The sequence below is a fragment of the Amblyomma mixtum genome, chromosome 5 (genome assembly GCF_055824585.1).
Source record: "Amblyomma mixtum isolate Tamu chromosome 5, ASM5582458v1, whole genome shotgun sequence".
Classification (NCBI taxonomy): Eukaryota; Metazoa; Arthropoda; class Arachnida; order Ixodida; family Ixodidae; genus Amblyomma; species Amblyomma mixtum.
Window position 1 is genome coordinate 39039426 of NC_143016.1, and position 12338 is coordinate 39051763.

General features: G+C 43.8%; 1 protein-coding gene across 1 annotated transcript in view; it reads right to left on the minus strand.

Moving 5' to 3' along the window:
- The window catches only part of MED14 (mediator complex subunit 14), a 74698-nt gene that overhangs the window by 56713 nt on the left and 5647 nt on the right, over positions 1-12338 (minus strand). The window contains exons 3-10 of the mRNA XM_089544083.1: positions 11540-11672; positions 9907-10001; positions 8450-8528; positions 7616-7745; positions 4186-4226; positions 3114-3201; positions 2549-2656; positions 2052-2095 (exon numbers count right to left, since the gene is read on the minus strand). Of these exons, the coding sequence (XP_089400209.1) occupies positions 2052-2095; positions 2549-2656; positions 3114-3201; positions 4186-4226; positions 7616-7745; positions 8450-8528; positions 9907-10001; positions 11540-11672 (718 nt within the window). The remainder of the gene's footprint in view (positions 1-2051; positions 2096-2548; positions 2657-3113; positions 3202-4185; positions 4227-7615; positions 7746-8449; positions 8529-9906; positions 10002-11539; positions 11673-12338) is intronic.

Here is a 12338-nt window from a genome sequence, read left to right on the forward strand (position 1 = left end):
TACGAAAATGCAACTACATCAGCAACACCTTACTGTCATTGGCATCACAAAAATGGCGGCTTGGTACATTTTGCACTTCAATATCATCGATATCGCCTACCACAGTCAGGGGGAGTAAAGAGCGAGCCACTTCCATCCCGGCTAATTCAAGGAGCCTCCGCTGACGCCGTTATTACGCCCCTTCCCGTTATGAACCTAACTTAAGGAGGCATTGGTGCTAGCGCCAAGAAGGTTCTGAAAGGAGGAAAGAGTGCTCTCTATCCCTTTTGAATTTTTTAACCATGCAGCCATTGTAAGCACTGCACATCCTTTGCGTGTTTCACAAATTTTCTTAGGCACTATCATCTGCTTTGCTGCATCGGTCCCTTTATGTCGAGTTCCTTCATGTGTTAGTGAGGTAGGTGCAGTGAGAGCTAAAGTGATGTCCAGTTTTGTGCTCGTGGCCTTTGAAATTGCAAAGAGTGCAGCGAGATACAACAGGCACCACTACCTGAGTATGCTTTCTCGGAAGCCATCACTCATTTCGGCACCGTGGATTATGAACTATGATTTAGTTACTGCTGTTGGTGAAGCAGTCATCATGTTTGGTCCGCAGAAGAGTCGGCACATTGAGGGAACCGATTATGGGACTGTACGTTAACTGACTTCTATTGGTGTAATATATAGTACTAGCATGGACAGCGAAGGCCATTGTGAAATAGTGGCTTGTTTTCATGTGTTTACATAAGTACTAAATAATTTTTCTGCAGTTATCTACAACTTTATAGTACAAAGTGCATGCAATAAATACCTTCTGTACAGTGTGAATTATGCACAAAATGATGTACTGGAAACATCAGCTGCACTGTTCCAAGATAAACATCTGTGGTGTGTCGACACGTGTTGCCATATTTAATCACATAATCTGCGCACCCCAACTTTTTACCCGGATTTTTTAAAAAAACATACTCGCATATTTTGCGCTCCCTACTGTGCAAGCACACCAGCATGAACACGGGTGCACGCAAGGCAGACTAGGGAAGATTGGTGCAGCCACGCTGTCACGTGCAGTTGCAAAAGGTGCAAATGCTGAGGGCATGAACTATGCACCGTTTAAAACCCAGCTCGTTCGCACTGGCAGTAGCTTTCCCGGACAATCAGTTACACAAGTGGCCAAATCCGAAACTGCCAAACCATTTGGTGTTCGGTTTGCCACCAGTCAGCTGAACCACACACAAGGGAGACGTTTTATCACGCCCGTTATCTCTTTTGCCTCTCACTGCTGGCTTTGCTATTGTACCGTTGCGCTTTTAATGTTTTGAGCTACACAGGAAACCACATAACATGGGGCGAGGCAGGAGGGGGCATGCATGTTATATTTATAGTCAGCATTTTTTTTTTTGGCCAGCGAGGGATGCAAGATGGGGGCCAGTCTACATACAGATGGCAATATACAATATATATTGTGCATTACGACCTTTGTAGAGTTTTTTAGGACATTATCGGAAAATTTTTTAGTAATTTGCGCACCTCCTGTTAGGAGCCCTATTTAAAAAAAAAAGAGTATGCAAATTATGCAAGTAAATACGGTATCTGTATTACACAAAATGCTCTAACATAAATATGTAGTGCATTTTGAGAAGCAATATCTGCTTTTGACTGAAAGTAACAGGAAGGATGTGTCAATAAAAACATGCAAAATATGTTCTTTGCTGTTTTCACTACACTGGCCCAGTGCTGCGGTTACCATTGTTGACCAGCACTATGACCAATTTTAACGCACTGCAACAGCGAAGAAAGGGTGCATAAAAATCCAAGTAAAGTGTGGTGCATGGCTGTCCCCAGAGCAGGCAACCAACGATACAACCGACCATTTCCCCTAGCGGGCCTGATTTCGGGTCGGCCCGCGCATGAAGCAGACACCATGCAAACACCCCCAACACTCGTTTGTTTCGGTCGTACATTTTCATGGAGATTAATACACCATTATTGCGCAATAGTCGCATGCACTAAGCGTGACTGCGCTTGAAAGCAGTGCTAGAAAAGAAAAAAAAAAAGCTGGACAACCTCACCTGAGAGTGAATGACCTCCAATTGTAAACTAAGGCAGAAGGAGTCTGGCAGAGCAAAGTCAAGGCCAAGGTACACCAAACTATAAATATAAAACATTTTCAAAGAACACAGCCCAGCCGAGAGCTGTCGTTATTCGCAGCAACATAATAATGAAGAACAAACAAAATTTGGTCACGGCCCTGCCGGCTGAGACAAAATAAATAACCAAAAGTGCTCCTGTTTTCTTTTGCAACCTAAGATGCTCCAAGGGCAAGTCATAAGGTGACAACAGTTAGATATGCAGCACAACTCGTACCATTGCACAAATAGAGAATGAAAAGCACTGTGCAAACAGTGATCCGCTGTCAATGCAGCAAGTGCCCTCTGCTTTCCTACTCTCATCCAGGAGAGAGGAGAACAGGAGGTATGATTCAATCCGTCAGGTCTAGCACAATTATGTAGCCTTTTCTAATGTTACCCAAACTGCAGAGACCACGCTTGCATTACAATAAGGATACGTAGACAGGTGTAGAGTTCGTGCAGCGGCTTCGGATTGTCCACCAGCCGAGCCTGGATCAGCTGATGGATGAACTGTACTTGCAGTGGGTGCACCAAGGAACGACAGTCTGCAGCAGAAGAATGCAAAAGTTAGTTGTAATACATTTCATCCCACGGCAGCCAAAAAGGGTCAAAGAATGGTCAGCAGGTTCACAGTAACAAATTAACTAAGTAGCAACCAACAGCTTTAGAACAGCACCGAAATACATGCAAGCCGAAAAACTGGCAGGCAGGCAAGTTATGTTAGCGAGTACTGCTGCAGAAGCAACGAGTTTGTAGCATGTAATTTTGGCTGGATTTGTCACCTATGATAGATTTGGCAGGTGATATGTAAGCGATACATTTCCTATACATTACTTAAATGTCAGTTGTAAAAGAAAATGCTTTATCACTATATGCACGAACACGACATATGTTTTACAGATTACAGAAAGCACAACAAAAATTGTCAACCAGCACCGACTACCACAGCCATAGCCTAAGTAATGACACAAGGACTTGAGTAAAAGGGTGGAAAACTCATACCTCCAGTTTCTTTATCTTCCACCAGAATGTCAATGTCCAGAAGTCTCCAAGGAATGTGAGGCCCGTCTCCCATCAATGTAAGTGAAACCTGGCAAAACACCATGTGGTACATGAACGAAGTGTGCAAAAATTGATGTAAACGTAAGCAGAAACTACACCTTTTCCTTTTCGCAACCACGAACGCATGTCCATGGTATTTAACATGCTCACTGAAGCAGCAATTTTCAGAGCCCTAATCCCTGCGCATCGTGGCCTGCCAGTGAGCCACCCTTCAATTTTCTTGGGTGCGGCGAGGCCCGCGGGCTTCTTTGAACTAGGTAACTGACAACAACAGCAACCTGGCATGCGCACTCTTTGTGGGCTCTTTGAAAAATATGAGCTTTATCACGTGACTCAGTATTCGTGGCTTCCCAGCATGAATACACTAGACCCACAGGTCACCCACAACACAGTGAATGTGTTAAATGTGCGCTGCCAAGGGAGCCCTGATGACCCTTTGTCTACAGCTGGCATTTGGCACAAATGTTGCATGAGTCTTGTTTTTTGTGCAGCACTCATGATACTGATTACCTGCAATTGGTTTTCATACACTTGCACTTCAGACCAACTAATAAAAAGCCAGTTGAGATTTAATGAATGTATCTCAACTAAGCCAATCATGCCAGTCACCATCACTACACAACATAGCAAAAGGGGGAGCTCACAACAACTTCTATGCTGATGGTCCATATTACAGGCCAAGCCTACAATGAGCGCAACCTAACCTACAGCCAAATATAATGGTTTCCTTCTCAAGTAGCTGCCTCAAGTGCAACCTATCCCTGTGCTCGCTATAAAATTCTTGCAAGGTGTTTAAATGCACAGATAACTTTAAAAAAATCAACTCAGGAAATAGTTACAATTAGCACCTGCCTGAGGACAGTTAGGTGGCTACAAATGAGAGCTATACAGCTTCCTTAATTTTTATCTGAACGCTACCTGGCCTTGGCAGTTACCTACAAGGCCACTAGACTAACCAGACAGTAGAACAAAATACAGTAAGCTGTTCAGAGATGAATAGCAAAAAACTCACCTCGAACTCATGCTCCACATGAAATGTTACCCTGCCATTTTCTGCAAGAGCAAAAAGGTGACAAAATACACAATTAGCAAAGTAAGCATAGTACCAATGGTGTGTTGCTCAGTAGCTTATGAACAATCACTTTTCACGGTTACAGGTACTCGAGAAAAAAGAGCAAAGAAATGCCTCACATCGTTAGCTTTAACGCGAAAACATTACTAGTCCCATTACAAGAAAAGCTGGCGGCGTGTATGTGTTAGTGTGTTTGTACTCGTAGGCTGTAAAGAAAATCCCAGCAAAGGCAAGAAAAAAGAGGGCTATGTCATCAAGCAGTCGTATGAAGCACACAGCAAGCCGAGTACCACCACTTCAGCCAATCATATACATGCCATTCATCCATATAGGTATACTCTTCACTGCCCAACCTCCATGAGGCACCAATCATGTGGTGACATTCGTACCAAAACTGTGATGCAACAGTTTGCCGTACAGTGCCCCAGCTGGCGTCACACGATTTCTCGTTGCATACAGTTTACATGTCCTAGTCAAGTTGGGAGGCCGACGACATACACATCTTCAACTGTATGCCTTCCCAGACTTTCGCATCAAAACTGTGACACAAGCATTTGTCGTACAGCGTTCCAGGTGGCGTCATACGATTTCTTGTTGCATATAGCTTACATGTACTAGTCAAGTTGGAGGCTAGCTTGCAACAGGAATTCAAAAAGACGAGATATGCACATTCATTTGCATGCCGTCCCAGAATTTGGTATCAAAATTGTGATGCAACCATTTGTCGTACAGCGTTCCAGGTGATGTCACACACATAAACTCGTAGAAAAGAATTTTAATGCATATACAAACATTACGTGTACAATGCACCAAGGGACAGTAATGCTTTCGCATTCCCACACACAAATGGTCTTAATGTCTTTACCAAACTTTTTTTTTTTGTTAAAGTAATCATAAACTAGTGGTGTGCTAATATTCAAAACTTACTAATAGTTTGCGAACAGTATTCAATATTCAAATCACACCGCACTTTCACAATTCAAACTATTCAAACCTCTTGAACATGCAGAAATTCTGAATTTCCTGCTCATCTAAACTCAGTGAAACATCCTGACATTTCCAAATGGTAGCATAGCAGTACTTATCACCTGGGTTGACGCTTTATTTTTTTCATATAACTGCTAGCATGAAGCAAAAAAGCCCGCACGCAGTAATGCTAGGCTCAGCATAAAATGCGCCGATGGCGGCGTGGTCATTGTACGCTTGCGGGATGGAAAACGAAGTGCAGCATCAGGCGGCACGTCATTGCATTGTGCCACAATGCTGTCGAAACCAGTCTGGGGACCTGACTCCGAGCGATCCTGCCATTTTAGATCCCTACAATAAGAGACGCAATGCGCTTGGAAGCAGCCCGACATGTGGAGGATAGTTGTGGCCCATGTGCGCTGCTGCTGCAGTCATTTCGTGGTGGCTGCTTTGATCGTTCCCAGTTTTAGTCGCTTAGAATCTAGAAACTGCGAATCATAGGCCACGGAGGACTAGAAAGATGGTGTATAACAGAAATCGTCCTCAAAGCCAGACCTCACAACAGCACCGCGTGCAGCAGAGCCTGCACACTAGGGCATCTAACAGCGTGGATTCATTTTCACGCCTTTGGTTCACAGCAGCATTTGGGTCCATCATGGGGTTTCTGGTATGGCAAAACCGATACACAAGGGCTAAGTGAGCTACGGGTCTTTGTGAACGCTGCGTTTGGGATGGCATTCCACAACTGGCACTTTGTCTTCAGTACTGAGGGATCACGGAAGGGTTAGTCTGGCTTGCGCTGCAGCTCCGGTTCCTTTTCTTGTGCCTGTTTCGTGAGGCGTCTAGTTACATTCTGTCAGCAGTGCCTTGCCCCTCCAATAACCGACCGCTGACGTCACTCCTCCAGTAACGAGGCATTGGCATGAGCACTACAGAATGCTTCATGACAGCATTCAGTAAGCTGTTTTGTCATGTAAGCATTAAGTAAAACTGTGACACTATGAGACTTTTCCCACAAATGCAATTGTTATCAAAGGAAATGTAAGCAGGGTATTCATTTAGAAAATAAAGTTTCTTTATTCTTTATTCAGAAATAGCCTCACAGCACCTAAACGTGTTAAAGCAGGGTGTTTACAGCACTGAAAAAAATGCATCTTCAATGAAACAGCACACCTGCATTTAGTCAGCCAGTTCCATTTTCCAACCAATCTCACAAAGAAGGAATCTGCATAAGTGCCAGTCCCGGCGTCACACTCAAGAATTTTAAGACCTTGATCAATACGTCTGGAAACATAGTGAGGTTGTTTAAGACGCCTTATTTACGCGCGTAATTTGTGCACTTTTTTTCCTAAAACTACCATTTCAAAAAGGGGGTGCGCAAACTATGCAGAGATTTTGCAAACATGCCCAAAACAAGAACTCTCCAAAGGTCATAACAAGCAATAATGTATGCAGTACATTGTCACATATAAGTCAATTCCGCAACTCGTGCCCCTAGCTGGGCCAAAAAAAAAGCCGACTCCAACTACAAGTCAACGCATATTTCGCCCGCCCCAACCCCACGTATGCAGTTCCTGGTGTGATGGCATGATGGCGTGTGCGCAGCTCAAAGCAGTAAACGCGGAACAATACAATCACAAAGCCCGCAGTCAGGGGCGTACGGAGATAGAAGGCGATAAAACATTGCCCTCGCATGCAGCCTGGCTGAGTAGCAACAAAGAGAATAGCCAACGGTTCGGTAGTTTCGGATTCCGGTGGGACACACGCTCCGGAAGTTACCGGAAGTTTCCTCTCGATGCTGTCCAAATGGGAAAGCGACCGCTGGAGAGAGCGAGTCAGGTAAATGGCGTGCAATTGGCTTTTCATTACCGGAACCAATTTACAAATGAATTAGCGACTTTTTTTTACACCACTTCCTCACCTTGCAGAAAGCAAACTGTTTCCACAAACTTGTCTCACTTTATTTCAGGGGCTGGGGAGGGGGGGGTTCACCGTGCCTTTAAAATGTGCTACTAAAGCACTAAAGGACTACTAGCATCATGTACCCCTCAAGTATGACAGCAACACTAACACCAATTATACCACAGATGTATAGCATAACCTGTGAAGAAGACTCTAAATGAGTGATATACACTTAGTGAGCAAGGGAGAGGAAAGCCTTACTATGCTTGCCAACGTTTTGACATGAGGACTTATCCTCTTGCTGAAATGCTGGCAAGCACCCTTCCCCTCTTTGTCCACTTTGTGTATGCCAAGAAACCATCTGCCTGCCCTCTCTCTACCATGTTATATACACTATGGTGGCACAATAAAAAAATGCACGCAACACTGGTTTGCGAACAACAAAAGAGACAAATTTTCCCAGAACTATAAGGTAGAGTTTCCACAGCATCGGTGAACTTGCCTATTCGATGTGATCTCATTTGAGAAGGCAAGTCTGACGACACAAGGCGGTACTGGATGATCTGGTCCAAACGTTGCAAGGTGCTCTTCCTCTCAGCAGGGGTGATGGGGTCAGGGGGCACAATCTTGTCCTGCACACACACACCACCACACGTGCGATGAGGTATCAAACGAAGAAAGCACGCACAAATGAAAATGTCTCCTTTGCCACAAGAAGTAGGAAAACTCCTCTAAAATAGACACACTCACAGCTGCTTGATACCACTGTAGCTGTACACGTAAAAAAAGTCATTCTAACATTTAAACAGCCTTTTCCTAAATGTTCTCACTGAGTGATGCAAGAGCAAAACGCAAAGAACAGGTAAACATGAGCCCTCTCCACGAGCAGCAAATTATTAGAAGTCACTGAATGCTACAAATGCAAATGACTTCACTGGTGCATCTAATAATCCAGACATATTGATCAAAGTGAGAATAAAAAAGAAAAAATATTGGATTTAGCAAACAGGAGAATCGCGGCAAAACATGACATACACATGCCACAATTTCTGTGAAGGCACAAAAGGTGGCTTTCCATCACAGAGGCGAAATTATATTCTAGCAGTTAACGCACCTTCTCCAAATCTCAAATAATAAAGTAATGGGTGTGACTAAATAAAAAAAATTGACACGACGATCATGAAACTCAATGCAAGAAAGCTGCAGCAGCAGTTGGGTTTACCCTCGATGATTATTTTATTGCTTTTACTTTAAGACAAGGCTTCAGACAAGGCTTCAACCACACAACAGCATTTTTCTGAAGGGTGAAGGTAGGCACAAATTAGACCTCACTCACACGAATGCATGTGGGCAGCCTTGAGTATGTGCCCAGGGTGAGGACCTCAACAGCACAAGGTATGTGAAAGCTTGGCAGCCTGCGTGGAAACACACAAAAAAATATGTTAAATCAAGGCAAATATCTGATACAGCAGCCCACCAATTAGCAGTTTCTGATATAGATCAATCTGCACTAATTATGTGCCTGCCCAAACTGTGCAAAAATAGCAGCCCCTCTCTTCACGAAAAATTTGCACAGTATAAAATTCTTCATGACCTCATATGACATCTACTAGAGCACACTCCACAAATGGCCGTCTGCAAGAGCTTGGAAACCAAAGTAAGTGTCAACTCAATTTGGAGAAACATGCACAACTCCATAAAGCAGTTGCAAATCCCAGTGACCAATATTTAGAGCACAAAGCAAGACAGCATATTCCAGCCATAAACCTTATACCTTGAAACAGAAGGCCACTGTTACGTTAATGCCAAGGAAGTGCAAATATCAAACATTTTTTTTGTGAAACAAATATGGTTTAGATGGTTTATGGGGTTTAAAGTCCTAAAGCGACTAAGGCTATGAGGGACGCCATAGTGGAGGGCTCCGGATATTTTGACCACCTGGGGTTCTTTTACGTGCACTGACATCGCACAGTACACAGGCCACTAGCATTCTGCCTCCATCAAAATGCAACCACCGCGGCCGGGATCAAACCTGCGTCTTTTGTGCGCGTGTGCCTGAGTGTGTGGGGGAATTAATTAACACAGGTAGAAAAGTATAGCTCCCAAACTTTTGTTTCTGCCATCTGCTTTTTTTCCCTTGCCCCTGTGGCTTAAGATAGGCAGTTTTGACTCTACAGACGAAAACTGTGTAGGATGAACAGGGTCCCTATGGAACAAGTGCAGACCTCATCCATACCACAGCTTCACCCGTTCCCTTGTCACCTGCAATGCCCGCATCCATGCATGCTGTCTTTCGTATCGTTGTGACTGAAAGTGTTAAAATCCACTGGTGCTCACTCACTTCCTTTACCAGTGCATTCATAATGCAGATGCAGCTGTCGGGCATGCACGTGCATTTGCCTCGTGCAGGTATTAACTTTATACATGAGAAGACCAGGTTAACTGACAAGAGAAGTGCGACAGACTGCAACTAGCTAGTGCTACTCAGAAACTTGCGCCACGGTGTTCAGTCACAAGTTTAACATAAAAATTCATAATCGTGAGCATCCAAAAGATTCAAACACTTCAAACAGTAAATGCACGGTGCAAATCCAATCAAATAGCAAACACTGTTCTCGGGCTATTCAAAATTTTGAATATGCACAGACCATTGGTTGCGTCAGATCCCGCAAGTAACATAAAATTGAACAGCAAGCATCTTGGCCTACTAGCTTATTTAACAAAAGGTCACATACCACACACACAACATATCATGATAAAAATAAGTAATGCTAGGTTAAATGAAACACTCACCTTGCTTGCACAAGTGTCTCCCTCGCCATCATGGCCAAAATGTCGGCTGTCTCCACAAACAGCATATTCTGCTTGTCCAAGAACCCTACAATGGCCTTTAGAAGCAAGCATGAAGGAAGGTCTTTAAGAACCGAAAAAATTAACTTGCATGACTGATGCTTACTGCTATACTGCTTACAAGTGGAAGCCAGGGATGGCCAACCAAAAAATAAGTATGAAGGCATGATGACTGCCGAAGCAATGAGCAAGTATATACTGCACGGCACATCACTTCTGCAGCCAGCAACGCGATAGAACAATTTATCACATATAGTGATATGACAACAGCAATCCTGACTCATTTTCAGGCACTATTATCCGCACTGCTGCATCTCTTTGTACACATTAGTCCAATGTGTTCAGGAGAATTCCCTATGATGAAGTAGGTTTCAATGAAGGAAGTAATTACTCATTAGCTCATACACAAGCATAGCCATATGGCCACAAAGGAGATCTACAGAGCTTTCGCAGAACCTTTGCAGCTGAAAATTCCCTCCACACCAGGACGAGTCCCTACATATACAGTTACGGCTTTTAAAGCATCATGGGTAGAGTGGCATCACCTTCACTGTCCAATTTCTGCATACAGCACAGTTCACACCCAAGTTGAAACAATGTAGAACTTCCAAAATGTTTTGCATATTCAAGCAGTAAAGAGGCAAAAAATTTCAATTGTATTCAGTGCAATACCTTGAGGATAGCATTAAGTTAACTGCGTTGGTCAAATGTTTAGGGGAATCCCCCAAGGTGGAGTAGATTTTAATAACGGAGTAATTACTCACTGACGTCCACCCGAGCGCAGCCATACGGCTACAAAGGAAAGCTATACAGCTTTCTCAGAAACTTCGTAGTTAAAGAAAAATTCGTCCTGGTCCGGGGTTCAAACCGAGGACCACTGCTACGCCGGAGCAGTCGCTCTACCAATTGAGCTAACTGGGACGGCAAGCTTATGGTAGAGTGAGAGCGAATTGATCAATAACTCGAAGTGGGAACTGTGTTGGCCAAATGTTTAGGGGAAGCCCCAAACCTTTGGGGATTCCCCTAAGCATTTGACCAACACAGTTCCCCAAACCTTTGGGGATTCCCCTAAACATTTGACCAACACAGTTCCCACTTCGAGTTATTGATCAATTCGCTTTCGCTCTACCATAAGCTTGCCGTCCCGGTTAGATCATTTGGTAGAGCGACTGCTCCGGTGTAGCAGTGGTCCCGGGTTCGAACCCAGACCAGGACGAATTTTTCTTTAACTACAAAGTTTCTGAGAAAGCTGTATACCTTTCCTTTATAGCCGTATGTGCGCTCGGGTGGACGTCAATGAGTAATTACTCCCTTATTAAGTTAACTGCGAATTCCAGTGGGAAAAGATGAAGACATCCAAAGCATTCTTAGCCCTGTGAATGGTATTATGTCTTGTACACCATTCCCTGTCTTCTCAGCTATTGAGCTGAATGAGTTAAAGGAGTACCCTGAAGAAATCAGCAATACATGCATAACATAATTACAGGTGAGAACACTGACTGCCTGCCTGAATTCACCACACTATCAAGCAATAAAACGTTCAGGTACTCCACCAGAAAAGATTGAAAACACTTACAGCACATTTTTCCACTTTGGTTGCACTGGCTGCCCACTTCACAAGAGCAAGCAGCCGGACAAACAGCTGCCGTGTGCTGCTCGCAAACTGCACAATCTCAATTTTTCGTTCCACATCTGTCTTGCGAGGAAGGCTGAAAAACAAAGCAAAAAAGCGAAGTTACAGGTTGGTCAAGCCCTCTACATGCACAATGAAAGTTGCAGTGGTCAGGCCAAGAAAAAAGTTACAGCTGCTAGTAGAGGTCTAATGGAAGAAACTAACTTAACTTTTACATGGGCAAACGTAATTCTGATAGACCAAGTAGGCAAGGGTTAAAACCAAGCTTCATTATCTAGTTTTCAAACAGTACTGCCATGCAAATCTAATAAAACCTAGAAACCAAAGCCATTAGTGAACCCTAAAAACTCAGATCTTGCATGCCTCTGAACATGTACTGTCGGCAACGAATGAAATGCAACCATGGCTGAGTGTGTCACAGAACAGTTTCATGCAAATCAATAAGAGGGCCGGAATGTGGCCAGGGGGGGGCCAACATGCTGCGGCCACCTAGCTTGAACCATGGTAATTACAACTGAAATGTGAAGCAGTTCCCAAAAGCGGATTTCTGCTTGATTTTCAGTCTACGCTGGCAGTGTTACTTGATCCACACATGTCGTCATAATAACACACAAAAAGAAAATGAAGACAGAAGGCAATATTGTATATATGCAGGTAAGGGCCGCACTAGTGTATAGGCCGCTCCTCCAGTTTGGGAGCTGACAATATATATTTTCAAAAATATCAACTGAAATCAATAGAC